The sequence below is a fragment of the Strix aluco genome, chromosome 1 (genome assembly GCF_031877795.1).
Source record: "Strix aluco isolate bStrAlu1 chromosome 1, bStrAlu1.hap1, whole genome shotgun sequence".
Taxonomy (NCBI): Eukaryota; Metazoa; Chordata; class Aves; order Strigiformes; family Strigidae; genus Strix; species Strix aluco.
The window spans coordinates 142321886-142342506 of NC_133931.1; the positions used below are offsets into that span (position 1 = coordinate 142321886).

Genomic DNA, 20621 nt, shown 5'->3' on the forward strand with positions numbered 1-20621 from the left:
CTCATATCTGACAGCAGAAACGATGGGGTGTGAGGATCACATATGACAAAGACAATTGTAATTTAAAGACTGACCTGTACTGCCTATTTTTACACTGAAGTACTCAGAAAACATACTTTTCATTCTAAATGTCATGAAGAAGAAACTATGGTAGCAGTTTGTTTGATACGTACTTGACACTGCGATTTTATGACTCTGTCACATATAGTACTCACCAAAGCACCTCTATACTATGGATGTTGCTGGCTGCACAAGGGCATAAGCTACTGAAAAGCAAAGATTTAAGACCTAATAAAGTGATTCCTTCATTTTCAACAGTTTGCCTTGTCAGTTGATCTCAAAGAAGAAAGCTTTAAAAAACATTTCAGACTATAAGCACCATTCCTGAAGCTTTGCCAAAAACTTTCTTGTGTCATTGCATTGCATATCAAGAATTTTTAAACAGAATGAACTCTGAGGGCTGCTTCTTACCTACCGAAGGCAGCAAATCCCACTGTAATTGCTAGGTAGTGGCTGTGAATGACAGGCTGCAGTTCTAAAAATCATCAGTACACATTTTCCTATATAACCACAAAACAACAAGAAACCTGTGAAGGAGGATATAAGCTGCAGGAAAGTGCTCTGTTTTGAGCCCGCTCCACTTTTTCAAGTGCTGCATTTTACAGACACGCAATGAGGGTTTCTTTCTTCAGGGGAAATGCACCTTGCGCTTCACACGCAAGCCAGCCAAAATGTTACCAGAGTGCCACTGAAGTTCCAGTATTCCTCCTCCCCTCAGGTAGCTAGCTGGCTCCTGCTAGCACTGCAGCAGTATGCCCTGTGGATTAACAGGCAGATGCAACTGAGGTTAAGACAGGCAGTGCTATTTCTACCTAAGAAATCCCTTGTCTTCACAGAAGAACTTTAACAATAGCAAATAGTAATAAAGTTGAAGTGTCTTCTCACATCTACTGCTGATTCTGCACTCTGAATTTCTTTTTTTAGTTCAATTTCAGAAATTTAACACAGCTACCAAGAAAAGCACTAAGAACAAAACCCATCCACTCATCTAGCATAAACCTACATACAACACCAAATAAAGAATCTTGGTCCTGCAGCTTTAATACTCTGCTAGCATTAACAAATTAACTACATGTTCACTTATTTTTATGAAATGGTTTAAAAATCCAAGCAGAAGATAACGCATATGTACTTTTCACAGCATTCACTGACTCCAAACTCCTAATTAATACAAAGGAAACAACAGCTGGCCCTTACTGAAGGCACATACTGGCACCCCATTATTTAAGCTAAACTTTTTATATATTTGGTCAGTAATCTGGGCCAAATTTTATTTCATGCTTTTATGCTTTCATTCCCCAGCCAGACATTCACAGAACACACTAAGCACTGTAAACAATCGTCTAAAACCCTGACAGACACAATGCAAGTCTCAGTTCTGCTCTTCCCAGCAGCACACACGCAGTATTTCCCCTTTGGTTAGTTGGGTACCTGCCAGTTCCTACATCCTAGGCAAGACTGCCTTCAGGGTCAATGTTATATCCTACTAACCCCCCTCAGTCTAGGCTATGCCAGTTGCCTAGGCTCCCCATGTAGTCAATGGAGAAAGACAGGAAACTATTTGATAAGGCATCTAATCCAATACAACATGAACAACATACATGTGATGAGTTGCCCCCGGGTGCCTAGTGCTCTGGTGACTGCAGGGGTAACCAAAGACACTCAGCACAGAACATGCAAGCAGCCTTGGGAGAGCTGAAGTTAGGCAAACTTAATTTTCATAAATGCTGAGAAAAAAAAATATCAGACAAAATCATGACTGGTAGGAAGAGCTAAATAGGTAACAATTAGTCATTATTTCCTCAAAATAGAAGAGTCAGGACAGGCAACATGGCTGAAAACAAAGGGAAATATTTTCCTACACTATTCTACTATGAAACTCACTGCTATAGAACATTATGGAAGTAAAAGTATAAATGGGTTCAAGAAAACTAGATGGCATCACTGAGGAAAATGTAACCTAAAGGTTACTGAAAACAAAATATGTGGCTATAATTCCGTATCATGTAGGCCATCAGCCACAAAATGACAGATGCTGGAAGGAAAAAACAAAACAAAAAACCCCCACCACTGCACACCTTCACTTATACTTTTTTCCCCCCAAAACAGTCACTATTGACAGCAATCAGTAATGTCCATATGCAGCTGAACTCTTTAATAAAGTAGTCTTCTAGTACTTCTTTGCAACACTAGGTGGCAGGGAAAACATCTAGCTCATCTAAGGCATTGAGAACCTTGATTGTAGAGTCTCACTAATCCTCCAAGTTACGGATTAGTGCAATGGAGCAATCTCGAGTTCATAGAACTGGATTTGCTTTGTGTCCCTACATAGCCTTGAGCAACATTTTTCAAGTAAAATACTGCATTCAGAGACCCATATGTTAGTGGTGCCAGAATACAGGCTAGGTCCTTCCCTGAGATACCTTGCCCTCTCATTTAAGAAACCATGGACAATTGCAGAATGTTTGTTCCTCCCCAGAAACAGTTCAAACACACACAAAATGGAGTTGAAATCCTCATGGTCTCGACCTCTAAAGACACAGCACTATAACATTCACCTCATGCCTGTTTACTAAAAAGTCACTTTATTATTTAGAATTCACATCACTTGTGTGCTACTTGTAAAACCACTGGAGAGGGGGCAACGATGAAACAAGTTCTGCAACTCACGCAGTTGCAAAGCAGGCAAGCCAATGCAAATTGTTCTTCAGGCCATACTAACCCTCCTGTCAGTATGCTCTTCTCCTTCTGCAACTGGGAGAAACTTCAGACTTGTAACATTTTACTCAAGATCTCCCTCAGAACTTGAGGAGAAAGGTATGATCTTTCTTCATGAATGCAAGCTCCAAGTTTCAAAATAAATGTGTGTGTACAAGGACACCACCTCTGCACTGCAGCATAACTTCCCATTTTCCAAATTACAGACATCTCCTAGAATGTTGCTGACATTGAAAGTGAAAGTCTGACATTTAACTCCTACTTTGTTCACATAATTTAAAGAAAATTGCAGACAGGTTGGTAACACTCTCCCTTTAGAAGAGCAAAATCAGCACAGAATAGTAACTTATCATTCAGCTTTGTATCAGTTTCTCAGCTGTATAGAGATGCTGATGCCTTCTAGCACACCTTTTAAAAATCTGCAGAAAAAAAAGCAAGGTAAGCACACTGCTTTTTAAGCAGTGACACACAAGAAGGAAGGTCAAGGAGTCACTGAAAATGATCTTAACACACAAACAAATCAGATTAAGGCACTGAACTGGATTTTGATTTTCACAATGTTTGATAACTGTAAAGTTTGTTTCATTTCTGAAAAATAAGTTAATACAAAATTTTAAACACTGATGTGCAAGTATTTGCTGCATAAAAGAGGTACATTTTCATACTTTTAAAATCATTTAAAACATTTGTACATAATAAACAAATTGTCTTTTATATAAACAAAGAGTGTTTCTTTGCCAACAGCAGCTGTCAACTCCAAAACACAGAATTAAGATGACAAGAGAACCAGACAGTCTAAGTCACTGCCATTTGTGTCAAAAAAATTATACCACTCTTTTCTACAGCTCATCATGCTTGTATGTAAATTCCCTTGCAGATATAAACCCATCACTGTCTTCATCTTCTTTATCAAATATGTCTTCAACCAAAGCATCATGCTGGGTGTCATTTACCACTGCTCCATGCTTTTCAAATTCTTTCTTCAAGTAAATTTTCACCTATTAGACAAAAGGTGAGAGTTAATGTTTTTAGACTTATGAAAGGATTGATTACTGTGGCGTAAGACAGGGCCACTGTGTTCATGACGGTAGTATTAGACAATAGATATCTTCCTTCCTGCCATTACCAAAATACTATTTGTCTGACTGATTCTGCAGCACTGCTCACTGATGAAAGACTCTAGTAATATAAGTGACTGTGCTGGGTTTGTGTGTGTGGTGGGGTTTTTGGTAGCAGGGGAGGGGGCTACAGTGGTGGCCCCTGTGAGAAGCTTCTCAAAAGCTCTTCCAGCTCCAAGTCAGACCTGCCTTTGCACCAAGGCTGAGCCAATTAGCAACGGTGGCTGCACCTCTGTGCAGGGGAACCTGGGAGGGGGTAGGGACTTTGAGGAGGAGTTGTGAGGAGGAAACCTATGTGAACACCGAAGTCAGTGGAAGGAAGGAGGGGGAAGGGGGGAAGGTGCACCAAAGCATTCAGCAGGAAAGATTCCAACATGAAAAGGCATAAAACAAAGGCAAAAAGGCAAGCAACACTGAAAGTCATCTGCAAGGAAGACCAGACTCACCCTTCCCCACAAGACAAATGACCACCTGGCCTTGGGTGTCTTACCATTAATGATGAGCACATCAGATAGTAGTTATGCTAACAACTCGTTAGTCCTAGTTACCCGTACCATGCATTGCCAAATAAATAAATGCCTTAAGCACTCTTAAATAGTGTGTATTTTGCTTGCAGAGTTGTTCTGTGCACAGTAGTAACTAAAAATCAAACTTATGTTTAGATACTTCCCTACCAGTATCAAGTTAAGCTTATCTTTTGCTTTCCACTATCCCATCCTGTTCGATCTGCTCACAGGAAGGGCAACCCACTCACCTCTTGCTTGGACAGTTTCCAGTCATCATTAAGATCCATCTCTTGGAATGACTCATGAGACCTCGGTCCATTCCTGATTTCTAGAAGGTCAACGTTGAAAATCAGTGTGCTCTCAGGTGGAATTTTTCCTGCCCAAAATGGTAAACGTGGAGAAAAGTTAAAAACTACTTATTCAGTGCCATACAAAAGCTGTACGCATCAGAGCAATGTTCTGATAATCCAACTACTTTCACAGCATCCTGCAATGTGAACTAACAAGGATAAGTATCTGTAACAATGATAACTAATTATTTCAAACTGTAGCCTGGACCCTGAGCAGTCCTTACAGCACACATGCAACTTCAGGTGCAACTAGTTTTGTTGGAAACTAGTACGTGTTGATGTGAGCCCATATTCAGCAATCATTATCACAGGTTTATCAGACAATGCTCTCGAATCTTTTTTTCATGTCCAGAGCCAGATAAAGCAGAAAAGAGTGACAGAGACTGTACAGCCAGCCAGGTGGCCACTACTGCAACATACAGCCAAGACTGATGGACAGGGTAGCAAGAAGGGAAAGTTCAGTCCTCCTCATACACCATAACCCCACCAGTCTCCACATTCCTCTCCACTGCCAACTGACACCTTGTATCTGCTATTCTGCCACTGGAAAAACTCTTATTGCAGAGAAAGACAGAAGGGCAGCAATGCTGTCAGTATCCCATAGCTGTCTCAGGACTGCTGCACAAAGTATCCAGCTATTTCCAAATACACAGCAGAAACTATGTATATAAACCTGCTCAAAAGACATGTGTTGGCATCATGCCATTTTTGACACAGGTGAACAGACTGATCATTTCCCAATAGTGCCAAAGACCACCCCCCTCCATGCCACCACCCCTTAGGGATTTCAGTTTATCAGGCATTAACTTCTACAGTGATGTGATATGCTGATGGATAAAGCTACTGTCAAAGACCTTTTAGCACACCACTTTGGTCCTATTGAACCTCTCTCTATATAAGGAACAAATATATTTCTATACTGGATGGCAGCACCCCAAGAAAATATTCCTGTGCCTTGAGAAGATAAGGAAAACATTAATCCATGTCTACTATTTTGGAGTTATGGTGTTAAATACACCCTGAGCTGCAGCAGCAAACAGGCTTGTAGATTTCTGGGATAAATAGATGTGTAGAAACTTGTGGAAATACAGGGCACAGTGGCCTGCTTAGAGTTTGGAACACTGGTAGTTTTCCTGAGTGTTACAGAAAAAGGCATCTGACTCATCATTCAAGTCAGACAGCAAGCAAGGTGGTAAAATTATGCGCATTCAGAGGAAAGCATGAAGAAAATGGAATAATTCTGTCTTCAAGGGCATCATCTCAAACCAGCAACATAATTGTGTTCAAATACTTCAAAGTTTTCCTAAAGCAAGTAATTTCTTATAGCAGCAGTTAGTGGTGTTGACTTGTTCAACCTTCTTACACTAAACAGAGGTGAGGCTTGCAAGTCTTTGAAGAGCAACTGTAGTGCTTTACATATTAATCAAGGCAATTAGGCCTGTGATGACTACATGAGCACTGCAGCATTTAATATCTTTTTGTGGAAAAAATTGTGCCCTGCATACAGTCAACTAACTGACTGCCACAAGTCTCCTGTTCTCTACTAGAAACACAATTACTTCTAATACTATCCCTTGAACCCCAAACCAAGGCTTCTAGAAAAATATGTTTTAAAAGGATACTTTTGAGAAAGGAGGGTATGGAGTATGCTGCATGTATGGAGTACTATGAAGTACTACTTCGCCTATGTTTAGCCCTTCCTGCCAGAAGATACAGACATGCAAACATGCCTCATTCCTAAAAGAGTCTCAAATTAATGAGAGGGGACAGCAGCAGGACAGGTTATGCGTTCCAGGACATCTATCCTTTCTGCTTTGAAACCCTGTGTTACCTTAGGTCATTTGTGATAACTGTTGTCATGACAAAATATTTCTAATAATTGCTCAAAAAAAGTTAACTAAAAAAACCCCATAAAGCAGAGACAGTAACCTTCCTGCATCATTCAAGCTGTCACTCATTTAACTGCAAATTCCAGATCTGGCCCTCCCATTAAAATAGGCACCTAGAAACGTTTGAAAGGAAAACCCCCAAACACTATCAGTAGTAGACAGTTTGAGAAAACACTACAAACAATGCATTTATCTGTCTGTACACCATTCAACACATTTCAGTAGATGTCAACATGACTGTCCATGTACCTGATTATTTTACTGTGTATAACAGGAACCACTGCCCAAACTGAAAATAGCTAAAAGAGGGGAAAAAATTAAGTGTCCCTATATGGAGAAAAAAATGGTGACTTTTCACTGTATCAGCTAAGAACTGATAAGGCAGTACAGGGAGTTTCTTAAGGTTCTAAAAGAAATCTGCAAGCAAGAACAAGGCTTGCACATGCACATTCATGAAGTATTACCACAAACACAGATGCAACAGCCAAAAAGCCAACTGTTACCTAAGCAACCACTTTCAGCTTAACTGTAAAATGAAGGGGAAGGAAAAAAAAAAAAAAAGAAAGAAAACCAGAGCACTACTGAACACAGCACTAACAGAAAAGACACTCAGAACATACAGCACAGCAGCTACTATCAATTCTTGGTTTTTTCCTGCATTCACCACGTAACCACTTAATGGTTATTTCTGCAGAAAACAACTGTGAGAAAGAACACCTAACTCCATGAATTTTTCCTATTTAATGAATCAGCCTGGAAAGCTTGAAAGCTTGATGACCACTTAGGCCAAGAATAACAGTAAAATATAGAGATTAAAAACAATTAAAGTAAGGGAAGGACTTCAGGTGTTTTACCTTTCCCTTCTTTTCCATAAGCAAGGGCTGGTGGAATAGTTAGCTTCCGCTTCTCTCCCACACACATGTCCTTCAAACCTTTGTCCCAGCCTTTGATAGCTTCCCTTATGCCAAGGGTAAACCACATAGGTTGGCCATTGTTATGCTTGTGACTGGAAAAGAACGGAATAAAACACTTAGTCTTTAGACAGCAAATTCCATAAGAGGCACATGGAGCAGATGGAATATGCTCACTGCAGAGATATATAAATAAAAACACACCACTATTTGGCACCTTGGCATTTCTTAAATGAAAGACCTAGACTTTCAAAGTCTTTAAGGAACCTTGTCATGCAAAGTGTAAGTTTTAAGAAGTGGAAAGAAATGAAACATCTACATGGTGCATTTCTGACAACACTGAGCAACCTGGATCCCCACCCTCACTTCCTTGATCACCTATTTCCACTTAGAAACCGATCAGGCTAGAAAGACATCTCTACTTAAAAATATAAATTCAAGGCCATGCACATTCTTTGGCAAATTGCAAATCAAAAACCAGCTTGGTCATGATTACAATGTACCTTATAATATGCTTAGAAGAATCAGCCACATCTCTTCCACAAAAGCCATTAGGAAAACAAAAAAAAAAAACCAACCCAAACCAACTACACAACAGATAGTGTAGAAAAATAGAACAAATGCATGCAGAATATTCAAGTGTAAGTAGGCAGACAAGCCCCATTTCCAATTTAACCAGGTGGTACACCAGGACTACTTTCACTCTACTAACAGACACAGAATTTTAAAAGCTCCATTTACTAGTCATGCAGGAAAGGCGATTAACAAGAAAACAGAGCACTTACAGAAGTTAGTCAGCAGCAAAAACTTAGAGCATCACTAGAACTTCTCTTAGAGAGGCAGTTTAACTACAAGAGAAAATTAGTGAGATTTTTAGTTTAAATCGTCTGCAAGAGCATAACCATGCAAAACACTGACTTTTTTTAAAAATATGTTCCACAAAAGTAGGTGTCAGACGTAGCCTACAGATACTTGAGCATTTTGCTGTCTCCCACCATTAACACTTCGTTGATGTTTTACAGGAAACGCAACATTAGCGAGTCATTGCAGGCTCTTAGCAGGCTCCTTCGAATTTCTGGCTCTTCCTCCTACTTGCCTTACTGTGGTTCTGGTATGTTGATTTGTCTGGTCGGGGGCAGGTGAAGAATATACCATTTCAGTAATGAAAAGCTGTCATTGTGCTGCCAGTAGTGGAAGGAGATATATATAACTTTTTTTTTTTTTTTCCCCAAATGAGAGGCAGACTTCTCCCCTGGAAGTTTGTTTTAGAAACCAGACAGAAATTCGTGCAAAGCAGAATACTTAGTAAACCGCTGAGATCCCAACCTGTGTCTAAACTGCAGAAGAGGATACGTAACATTCCCATCTTTTAACAAATGCCACATGGCTCTATTTTCTACAGACTAACCAGAAAACAAAAGCTAAATAAGATTTTATATCCTTGACCTGGCAAAGGGAAAGGAGATAAGCTTTACTGTTGTTCATTTTAAACGGCATTGTGAGTCTGTGCTTCCTAAATTATCAAAGCGTAAAGAGCAACCAAACTTTCTGGAAATAGGTGACGGCGGAAAGGGTCCCGTGAACAACTTTGTGCAGCGTTATTTAAGCTATTTTAATTCAATAACGAATAACGTCTAGGGCATGCTATGAACATGCATGCATTGCTTTTGTTTCCTTGTACACTGATAAAGGCAAGTTTTGGAAGGGAGGGGTAACTGTAAAAATAAAATAAAAAACGACCCGTCCTCAACAAAACACTCCTCGCAGAGCTACTTCATAGAGGGATTGCGGGCCACTGTGAGGCGTCCAGGCTCAGTAAAACACTGCCAGAAGAGATCACCTACATTAAAATACATACAAATATATATATAAAAAGAGATCTATACAGCTCCCCCCGCAAGTTCACCCACCAGCCCGCTCGAAGACGAGCCGTCCGGGGCGAGCTACTCACGTGGAGTGAAACATGGAGCCATCCCTCTCCAAGTAGCCCTCGTAGTGAACCAGCATCATGTCCCCCCACTTCGTCCTCCTGTGGCAGAGGAAGGGCTTCTGCAGCACCTCCACCTTCACGTCAGCCGCGGGGATCAGCGCCGCGGCCGCGCAGCCCAGCGCCGCGCCCAGCAGGGCGGCCCGCAGCGCCAGCGCCACCGCCATCCCCGCCCCACAGCGCCCACCTCACCGCCGCCGAGCCGCCATCCCGCGCCCCTCGCCTACGAGCCCAGCGGCGCGGCTCCCCGAGGCAGCGGCCAAGCCTAGAGCCCAGTGTGCGGCCCCTCTCGCCCGCCCTCCCGCTCAGCAGACGTGGCAACGGCCCTCACAGCTAGCGACCGATGACCCGGGTCCGGGGGCGAGCCCTCTGATTGGCTCACCTCAGAGCGAGCCCAGAAGAAACCGTCGTCTATTGGGAGACGCCCCCGTCTATCCTTCAGCTTGCCCAATCGGCAGGAGAGCCCCGGGGGAGGGGCGTGAGCGAAGGGAGTGGGCGGGCCTCGGCACTCCAGGAAGCAAACGTCGGCGAGCCGGGGTGCCCCGCGGAGCGCTCACACAATAGAGCCGGCTCCTGCCGGCCGCCGATTGGGCGGCGCTCTCACCGAAGGCTCGTTTTGATTGGCTGCGGAAGGCCACCTGCTTTAGGAGGTCTGCGCCCGCCCCCCCTTCCTCCTGTCGATCACGTGACTTGCGATTCATAGAGCTGTTTGCGCTGCCGTAGCACTGCGAGGCCGTTCTTTGGGTGCGCGGCAGCGGCGCGTTCTGCGCTAGGAGCGTGGCGGCGGTGGGCAGGCTCGGCGGTGGGGGCCGGGCCGGGCCGGGCGGGCGGCGCCCCGCGATGGCCCTGGGCGCCGGCGGCGCGGCGGGGCGCGGGGGGCGGCGGCGGCAGCGGCAGTGGCAGTGGGCGGCGTGACTCCGCCGGGGGGCGGCCGCGCTGCATGGGGGCGGGGGCCGGCTGCCATGGAGGGGGTGCTGTACAAGTGGACCAACTACCTGAGTGGTGAGTTGCTGCCAGTCCTCAGCCTCTGCGCGGGGCGGGCTTCCCTAGTGAGACGAGTGCCCTCATCTTCTTTATATGTATTTATATAAGTATATATCTATAATATATATGTATTTGCTCAGTCTGGATCAGTGCTGCCCCCTGACCCCGCCGTGCAGGGAATCAGCCCTGGCTCACCCTGATTTTCCAGCCGTGCTGCCACATTGTCACCATCGAGCGCTGGAGGAGGCGTTTAACCCACTTGTGGGTGCCAGCGCTCGTCTGGGGTGTCCCTTGCCCTCCCTGGGGTTCGGCGTTGGGGTTTGGGGTTATTTTGGGTACATTAGGTCATACTCACCAGCGAAATTACCTTTTCTGTACACCTCCGTGAAACTTTTACTGCTTTTATTGAGTCGCTTTAGGGACTTGGGGGGAATCCCAGATCTGGGAGGAAAAGGTGTCGCCAGTAAATCACACTTGGGGGATTTGGATGAAAATGCATGCATGCAAAAGAAAGAAGAAAAAAAAAAAAAAAAAGGACTGTCCTGTCCTGCTAGTGTTAGGCCCAGATTTTAATTTTTGGGGTGTTCCCATGCCATGGGAGGCTTGGCTTTCGTAGCAGACTGGAAGCAGCTGTGTGGACAGGGTTTGCTCAGCAGAGGTTAAAGGTGGGTGAGGTCAGAAACGCTGCGGCCATGGGGAGGGTCCAGTGCCACCCGTGTTGCTGTGGGTATCCACCGCTGGATGTGTTGGAATCAGGGGTGGCTTGTAATTTGGGGTGCAGGAATGGGGGTCTTGCCTGGTGCAAACCTCTCTGTAGTTTGTTGAAACAGTTTGGAAACTTGATGGTCAGAGAAAAATAACCACGACCTTGACATTGCCAGGTGCAAGTTTTGCTTGGGAGTGTAGGCAGGAGGGCTGCCTTCCTGCTTGAGTTTTTTTCAGAGAGGCTGGAACAGCTGCACCTCTCTGCTTAGTTGGGAAAGTGTAGGAAATCAAAATTAAACAAAGAAAAAGCTGAAGCACAAGCAAGTGATGAATTCATGTGGCAGGGGGATGGGGGGGGAGGTGGTGCATGAGGCTGGATTTATTGGTGTGCTGGAAGATTGCTGCAGCTTTTCCCCTTTAGGAAATAGGTGTTCTGAGGGGGGAATCAAAAATTGTCAGGTATGGCATGGATTTTTTTTTTTTAATTATTTGTGAGTCCGCTTAAATTATGGAGTGTGTGGCAGTAGGAGCAGTCATGCTTGGCTTTTCCATTTGGACTGCAGAACTCGGGCAGTCCTTTAGTCCTTTCCTGGTAACATAAAGGTCCATGTTTCAGTCAATCTAAAGATTTATGTGTTTGTTTTTCTTTGCATTGCTTAGATGCTGGGGTGTATTTGGAACCCTTGCGCTTGCTTTCGTGCCATGAGACCTGTGTGTCTGTGGGAACCAGTGCTTGTGTAGATGACTGACTGGCATTTGGCATTGTAGCATTTGTGCCCAAGTGTGCATGTGGTAGGATCAGCTGGACTTGTCTTCTGTTTTGATGGTATGCTGAAGACTAAGAACCAGAAATGTACCAGTTTCATCAAAATTAAATTGGGGGTTTTTTGCTAGCCACATTGATACTCACTTTCAACCAAATGACCCTTCATGAAGAAGGATGATGCTTTGCAAACCTCAATCTAAGTGAATGCAGACTGAAGGAATCTCTTTTCTTTGGATGAGTGAGATTGCCCCAGCTGGAAAAAATAGATGAGTTTTTGTTGTCAACAGAGAGAAAATCTGCGATAGAGGATTGAAGCATTTTTCTGATTTCTTTGCTTAAACTTGACTCTGCTAGTAAGCATGGTGGTCGAGGTCACTCCATGCCTTTTCTTAGGTTGTAGAAGGCCTGTTGTGTGTTTGAGAACAGTAAATTTGCTGTTCTGCAAGCTAACTATGCTTACATGTGCTTTCTTTTGGCATAAAATGATGACTTCCTGCCCTGAAGCCATTAAGTTATAAATTTATGTGATGATGCAAAAAAATAAATCCTGCTGGAATGTGGTATTTATCCTAGCAGTAGCACAGAGCTGGGGAGAGAGAGCCAGGAAAGCCTCCTTTCGGGGATTAAGGGAAGCAAGAGGGTTCAACAGGTCATCCAGAACAGTAATTCTGTCAGTATTCTGCCGCCAATATGCTTTTCTTCTTGTTCAAGGTTAACTAGTCTGGTGCTGCATAGTGTAAATATTGTGTGCAAAAAGTAGGGAAAATGTAATCTCTTTATGTTGGAGTATGCCTGTGTTACTAATCCAATGCTGATCCAAATTTACATAGCAGGTATCTTATGCCCTTTCCTCCTTATAATGAGGAACACACCTTTGTTTCACAGAGTCAGAGAGGATATAAGGCATTCACCAAAGAAAAAGCTTAAAACTGTAGAAAAGCAGGATTGATTTCCCTTGGTATGAGAGAGGAGCTGATGGAGTTTGTTGGTAATTGAGTCTTTTCTGGGAATTTTGGTTTTATAATGTCTTCTCTCATCACTATCATGAGAGGTCAAGTCCACAGCAACCTGTTTTCCTCTGGCCCTTGGACAGGGAGCTAGATCTGTGTTGCAAATTACATAGTTACTGGCAGCAAGAACATTTCGGAAGTAGGAAACAAGTTTGGCTTTCTGCAGGCAAAGGTCAGAAAGCATAGCGTGATTGCCAACAACTGAAAGATTAGCTTGCCTTACTGCTCAAACAAGTTATCTTGTTTTATAATAAATGCACTTGTTTGCTTTATATAGATTAGGATAAAATAAATTAGCGTTACTTGGTTTCTGCTTGGAGATAGGGTTTTTCCTCTGGTATTAATCCTGCGCTGACACTCTGGTTTCTATATGCAGGGGTTCCAGTGCTGCCTCTGAAATCTCTGAGTTTAGAGAACTGAGATTTTAGAGTTTTTCTCTCCCCTAATGCAATGGCCACCAGATAGTGATTTCTCAATGTGATAGTTTTGTTTAAGTTCAAGTGAAGTGTGGCAACTTTGGATCAGATATGCATGTACACAGATCTAGCCTATGAAAATCCACTTGGAATCTTGTGTTTGCAATAAGCGTGTCCTGAGATTGCTCTAGTCTATGCTTCTCCCACTAAATTGGTTTAAACCTCAAGGTAATGGGGAACTTTGCAAGAAGAATTTTCACTGATATATAAAGTGTGATAATACTTTTTCACTTGGGCAAATATATGATGCCTCTGCAAACTTCAAATCATTAATCCTCAAAACCCAGAGCTGGGTGTCTTAAATCATGCAGGTGTGCAAGTTGGCCTCAGCTGAGCCTACAGTCAAAGCATGTAATTTGATCTTAAAGAATTCCTAGATTTCATCCTTTGCCAATCTCTGTCTAATGTTAGCATTGCTTGGTAAAGGTTGTGTAGGCTAGGGATGGGTTTATAGCATGGGTAAAGGGACTATAACACTTTTTTCAGTACTGCTTATTGTAGTAAGTAGTCAGGGTGATAAAAGCATCACCCTATACCTTCCCTATAGCTCCTTGGTCTGCTGTGCCACTGCCTGTGGTTTTGTCTGAGTGTAAAGCATTCTGGTGTGGGCAGCATCAAAGCCAGATCCTGGCTGCAGTGTGGTAGCAGGACTGATCTCAAACTGGGGGATGCTTCTTGCAGGATACAGAAAGGAGATGTGAACTGCACATGAAGGCTGCCCTTTTCTCTTTGGAAACTGTCTCCCATAGGACTCTCCAACTGAACTCAAACTGCAATTCATGCTCTTTGTTAAGCATACCTTCTGGTTATGAAATTTCATTAGTCTTTGGAGATTGCCTTGTAAAAATAATCTGAGACTTTGATTGCTCACTGGGTTTCTAGAATGAGTAAGCTATCACTTACCCACAGGAAAACAGAGTGTGGAGTTGGGGAATACCTTCCTTCAGTGGTGTGTGTGTGAGCGCTTGGCACTTCTAGTTGTTTTTTCTGCTGAAATTCAGTTCAGTTCAGATCTTCAGCGTGAGGCATGCCTTATCTGGGATCACTGGCCACAGGCAGGATTGCTGCTGACTCTGGATAAGGCAGTATGTATCAGCTCTTGGCTTGGGGATCAAAGGCAGCTTCATCATTAGAAGGAAAAATGCCGACTGCCTCTACTGACTTGCCTTGTATTCAGTTATATGCTCCGTGAAATGGCTTTGATCGCTTTTCCTGATATTTAAATATTCACTTCCTTAATTGTGCTGAGTAACTCTAACCCTAATTCATCTTCCTCAAGGCATGACACCCTCTCATTCATGTCATCACTAGTGATGCTGCATCATACCACATACCGTAGTTTGCTTTCCCCATCTTCCTGTATGTATCATCCACTCTCATTTTATTGTGCTCTGAATTCTTTTCAATTTATCCCAAGATACCAAGAGCCAGCACCAAGCAGTAATTTTCAAGCTTCACATAAAACTTTAAATTACTCTTGTATCTAATGATTCAGAATTCCTTAACAAACTTTGGGGGAGAGCTCAAGAAAATGTGAGAGCATTAGTTTCTATAGCTGGATTCCAGATGCACATGATACTGCTTAGAGTGAGTCTTTGTTTTGGGAGTTTAATTTAAGAAATCTGACCTTCTAGGATGGGAGACACATACACTTCCAGTTGATATCAAGCTCTGGAAATAAGGTCCTCTGTTTCCAGAGATGGAGGAAGTAATTGAAAACTTCACACTTGTATAAACATTTGGTTCTAAAAAGCTTTTGTTTATAATTTTTTCCCTTCTTTTTAGGCTCTGGGTATAGTCCAAGTTCTGGTTGTGTAAAATGAGAAGTCTGGCTTTTGCAGAGGTGGACCTAGACAGCTGTTTCTGTTGCCTTCAGAGCAATGGTCTGCCCAGTATTACTGACCGTAGCTGCTCTCAGAGACCAGGTGTTGGTTTAGATGGACGACTGAGTCTCACCCACTTCTGGCTTCTCACCCAGGATGCTTCAGGGACTAGTTACTTCATTCTTGTTGGATTTTGCATAATTACGTTTGTGTGGTTTGACCTTCTTTCTACTCTCTTCCCTTCCCCCTGTTTTTCTTCATGCAGCAATCTTGCTTTTGTCATACCTCTTTGGAACTGAGTAATGTGCTCGCAGCAGAAAAGTTTGATGAGGCTGCAGGAATGAAATTGGTGTGTCCTCTCTCTTCTGTAGGTGTTAGAGCAATGCTGCAGAGCCTACATGGTACAGCGTTCCCTGCCAGGTATGCTGCAGTACCAGTGCCTCTGCATTCAGACTTTCTTCACTGAAATAAATAAGTGATCACAGGGAATGGCTGGGTAGGACAGAAGTGAAAGGTGTGGCAGAATGACGTGAAGAGATACTACCATGTGGTATCTGTGTGTGTTTACATAAATTCATTGCATTGGCTCAGTCTGGCCTGATAACCACCCCAGGGGTCAGAGAGAGGAGCTGCTTGTTTGCTGGGGCTGGGAAGTATAAACAGAGGAGGGAAACTCCCAGGAGCTTTGAATGACTTGAATTAGTGTGTCTGAGCAGTGCCCTGTATTATTGAACTTTTGCCTCCATCACTCGCCATGATCCCCTCTCTGCCCTTCATCCTTTCACTGTGTCCCCTTCAAAAATGCCTGACTGCTGGTACATTGTGTTCTCTGTGCCTTGGCTGGTTACTGGCATAAAATCGTTTGCAAACCAACCCAGTTGCCCTGTGATGGCAGGATGCTTTTTCAATACTGCTAGCACTGCCCTAACAGTTGTGATTGAAATGAGGGTGGATTTTATGGGACCGCTGCCAGAAAAATCATCTGGGAGAGGGGTCACTGTGTTAAAGCCGGTTCCAGCTGTTGCTTGCTTCACTTGAACCTCTAGTGTCCCTCAAATGAGTGCTTTAGAAAGTGAGACCATTGTTGGAGTGCTAGATTTGTTAACTTCATTACCTCTAGGGGCTTTTGGTATTGATTCCTGCTGTTAATATGCACATAATTAGAGGGAAATTGCAATATGGGCATTTCTAGAAGCTGCTCTCTAGGTGGGAGAATAATAGCTCAGAGGAGAGGCATGAATTGTCAGACACTCTCGTCTGCCTTTCTGCAGTCCCTCAGGGGTATGGACTGGATTTTTACCCAGTCAGTTTGTTTTGCTACAGAATTAAGACTGCAAAATGTGTTCCAGTGCCTGGGATTGCCCTTCTCAAAATACTGAGTAGCCTTAGGAGGCTGTATGGAAAAAGCAGGCAGCAGATTTGGGTGCAAATTGATTAGGTCAAGATAGCCCTTTTAACTGTATTACTTCTGTTCTTTGTATGAGAAAAAAAGGGGGAAAGTTTCAGGTTTGGTCTGTGTTAAGATACTCTTTTGCTAAATGCTTTTCCTGACTAGAAACCTGGTGGTGACTGACAGCATGAAACATGCAGCTGTGTGAACTGAACTTGGTCACATAATCAGTTGTTAAGAACTGGATTGTACGATTTAGTGTGGGTACCCAGTAGTTAAGATTGCAAGGGCTCTGGGATCTTGAAAACAAGCGTCTCATACAGAATCACAGAATCATCTAGGTTGGGAAAGACCTTGAAGATCACCTAGTCCAACCATTAACCTGACAGTTCCCAACTACACCATATCCCTAAGCACTATGTCGACCCTACTCTTAAACACCTCCAGGGATGGGGACTCCACCACCTCCCTGGGCAGCCCATTCCAATGCCTAACAACCCGTTCTGAAAAGAAATGCTTCCTAATATCTAGTCTAAACCTTCCCTGGCACAACTTGAGGCCATTACCTCTTGTTCTGTCGCATGTTACTTGGTTGAAGAGACTCATCCCCAGCTCTCTGCAACCTCCTTTCAGGTAGTTGTAGAGGGTGATGAGGTCTCCCCTCAGCCTCTTCTTCTCCAGACTAAACAACCCCAGTTCCCTCAGCCGCTCCTCGTACGACATGTGCTCCAGACCCCTCACCAGCTTCGTTGCCCTTCTTTGGACATGCTCGAGTAATTCATACATTTGTGACTTGGAGATTTCCATAGCCTTAATTCCTCAGGGAAATCCTCGCCTGTTGGATGTTAGTGCATTAAGATGCAGTGGTCCTTCTGGGCCATTATGAAACGTTTGTGTTCTGTAGGTGAGAAGACGCAGGGAGCTCAGTGCGGAAATCAGGGTTTTTTCAGCACAGTCCATGGCATCTCAGCAGTCTGCTTTCTAAGCTGGAAATAAGGTCTCTTGACTCGGTCCTGTGTTTTGCCTGTTAGATGCATCCTCTAACTGGAAAATATGACTTTCCTCATAACTGGAAGGCAGGTGTTCTGCAGTCACAGTTGCACAAGGAGAAGGTGCAATCTGCTGGCCAACAGCTGCTACGTGAGCAACCAGGAGCAGGCTGGGTTTGAGCAAAGGTGCGAACCTGATGGCATTCACAGACTTATATCAGCACTGGCAACTGGGGAAGGACATGTACTGGGTTTTGTCTTGCATTTTGCAAGACACCAGCACTGTCTTGATCCTATTTGAGCTGAGTTTTCAGCAGCTGTCATCCAGCTATCAGTCATTGACACAGTGCTGGACAGAAGCTGTGGTTCTTCTGCCCTTAGGTGTTGGGAGATGAAGCTGTAGGTGGTGGTATGGTGAACACATGACACAGCTTACTTTGCTGAGGGTGGGGTGAAAAGGTGGTTATTGCTTATTCTTGCTGTGAGATGTCTCTGACTATCAGAGCAACCACTCTGGGACTCTCTTGTGACCCCGCACAGAAAAGCGGGGATCTGCCCCTGCTCTGCCACCTGCAACTAAGTCTTGGGTCTTGCCCATGATATTAGCAGTAGGGATGTGATGAAGGCTTTAACCCCTCCTGTTAGGCAGATGTTGCCATAACATGGAGTTTTCAGAATTATCTCCTATCTACACTTAAAATCTGAATTACGGTCAAAGAAGTCCAAGGACTATCTATTCCATATGTTTTTATAAAGACTTATGTTGAAGCTCTAGAAATTAATAAGCATGAAGTATTATATAATTCTAGTGGAAGGCAAGCAATAATAAAAACCATGGGTGTCTGGCCTTTTAGAAATGCAACTGGAACTTAATTGCAGCTTGTTTTCCAGGTCATCAGTTTGACTTCTTGAGTATGTAATTCTCCCAGATGGTTTGGCTTTGTGGATGTCTGACATGATCTACATGTCTTCAAATGTTTTTTTTTCTTTTCTTCAGGCTTGGCACTTTGGAACAAATGCTGTCTAGAGTCTGAGTTGTGTAACATTAAAGTTTGAATTACGTCCAAATTTCAACTGTGTTATCAAGAACTGTCAAGTTTGCTCAGTGATAGCTGTATCCAGACTTCCTGAAGTGTAATGGTGGAAGTAGGCAGATCCTTCAGGCTGTAGAAACTTCTGGAGAAATACTGAATCCTTAGCAGGCACAGACTGCTTAAGTATCTGTTTCTGTACAATATCAGATCATCCAGGTACTGCAGGTACTAATTTAAAGTTCCACACAGGAGTGCAGTATGTATTAGGACATTAACCAGTGTCTGTGAAGTTGTCTGGAATCTCTTCACTTTATTCTATGGCTGAGACCTTAAGCTACTACTCACTTTTATTGTGCTTTGCATTTTATTGTCTTTTTTTAAAATCTATCTCTTTCCCCAGCAAGGTCAATTTTTACCGTTAAAGGCTCTGTGCCTCTAAAATGAGTTGTGGAAGTATGAGCTATATTTTGTCCTGCCTGTGCACCACCAGTAAATACGGGCTTAGTAAATTCTTCTTCAAAGTTGTGTTAGTGCTGGCACCAGTAAGACCTCAAAAGGTTCAGCTTTAACTTTCTATATCAGGTGAAGTCTGAATGCTCAGTTCCAAAAATTGCAATATGCCTAGGACAGTTTATAAGGAGAAAATAAAACTGAATAAACCCAAGACTTGTGTTCATGGAAGTGCCTAAGTGTCTTTTTGCTGCTTTGGTTTTTGTTGTGGTGGGTTTTTTTCCCTCTGCTCTTTGCTTGTCTGCAAATGCAAAGCTTCTGTAATTGACGATTGTATCCCTGTTGCACTGCCCATGATTTGTCAGCCACATGCTATTTTTAGCTGGTTGTTTAGGATAACCCTCCCATGGCTGCTGACTCAGTGTCAGTGAGTACCAGGTGGTTAGTGCATCTTCTGACAGAACCTTGCTGTGATTTTTTTTTTTTAATTATTTTTTTTTAAATTGGTTTCCTTTTACAAAAGTGTATTTTTATTAGTGTAACAATTCTGTTCTGAAAAGATATGCTGTCCTAATTAAAAATTGCCTATCATAGTCTTTTTAGTGCATATCTAATAAAGAACAGTTAGGTTCTGCAAAGGGAGACAGATAATTGCTGCTTCCCCCTCAAGAAAAAAAAAAAGACCCAGAACCAAAAAACCCAACCAAACAAAAGCCTCAACAAAATATATTGACTCATAACATATTTTTAACCAGTCTCCAAAGTGATGGAGGCAGAGTGCTTTGTATGTTGGCTAATTGATTGCACAGCCTTTGATTGGTGGGATGCAATTTGGTTGAGCATCAGCTGCAATTGTAAGCTGTAGGACCATGGCTGAAATAATTCATGTGCAGCAGCAGGATCTCCAGACTGAATTAGAGGCTTGTATTGACTGTGGCGCTGTGCATTATTTAGGGGATTGGTTCTGTGCCATTGAATGTCTGAAGCAATTAACTGCTTCTCTCTGCTGAACAATCACCTCCTTTTTTTGTGAGTTTCTCCATATCAATAGTGACTTTTAGTATAGTTTCTTTATTTTTGTGGCAAGACAAATAAAAATCAGTCTTGCTGGTTTTTTTATTCTCATTCTTATGATTTTGTTTTCCCCTTCATAGAAAATAAAGAAGTATTGAGAATACTCTGGTGTTTATAATGTTTTTATATTCTTCCTAAGAAATAATGGAAGAGCTCTGCAAGTGTGTGGAAAAGGATTTATGTTTAATTTGTATTCCAGCCACCCCCAAGGTTCAGCAATCTATAGACCAGATTGGCCGAGATGCCCTGGTATTGCTTGTTTAAAAAAACCAACCAAACAAAAAACCCCAAACCATACTCCTAGTATTAGCTTTAGAGCTTTCTTACTTTAAACTGAGGTGGGCTTGGCTTCCGCTGTAGCCTAAGGAATCAGACCCTGGG

General features: G+C 43.1%; 2 protein-coding genes across 2 annotated transcripts in view; one reads left to right on the forward strand and one right to left on the reverse strand.

The window, feature by feature from the left end:
- Positions 1–2622: 2622 nt before the first annotated feature.
- FKBP14 (FKBP prolyl isomerase 14) lies at positions 2623–9859 on the reverse strand. Its single transcript, XM_074838235.1, has 4 exons — positions 9504–9859; positions 7496–7647; positions 4651–4778; positions 2623–3776 (listed from the first exon to the last, which is right to left on the reverse strand). Exons 1-4 carry the CDS (start codon positions 9704–9706, stop codon positions 3618–3620), a joined length of 642 nt encoding a protein of 213 aa, XP_074694336.1. The 5' UTR covers positions 9707–9859; the 3' UTR covers positions 2623–3617.
- A 587-nt stretch (positions 9860–10446) lies between these two features.
- The window catches only part of PLEKHA8 (pleckstrin homology domain containing A8), a 32304-nt gene continuing 22129 nt past the window's right edge, over positions 10447–20621 (forward strand). Inside the window, exon 1 of the mRNA XM_074838222.1 lies at positions 10447–10541. Coding sequence (XP_074694323.1) covers positions 10502–10541 — 40 coding nt within the window. The 5' untranslated portion in view covers positions 10447–10501. The remainder of the gene's footprint in view (positions 10542–20621) is intronic.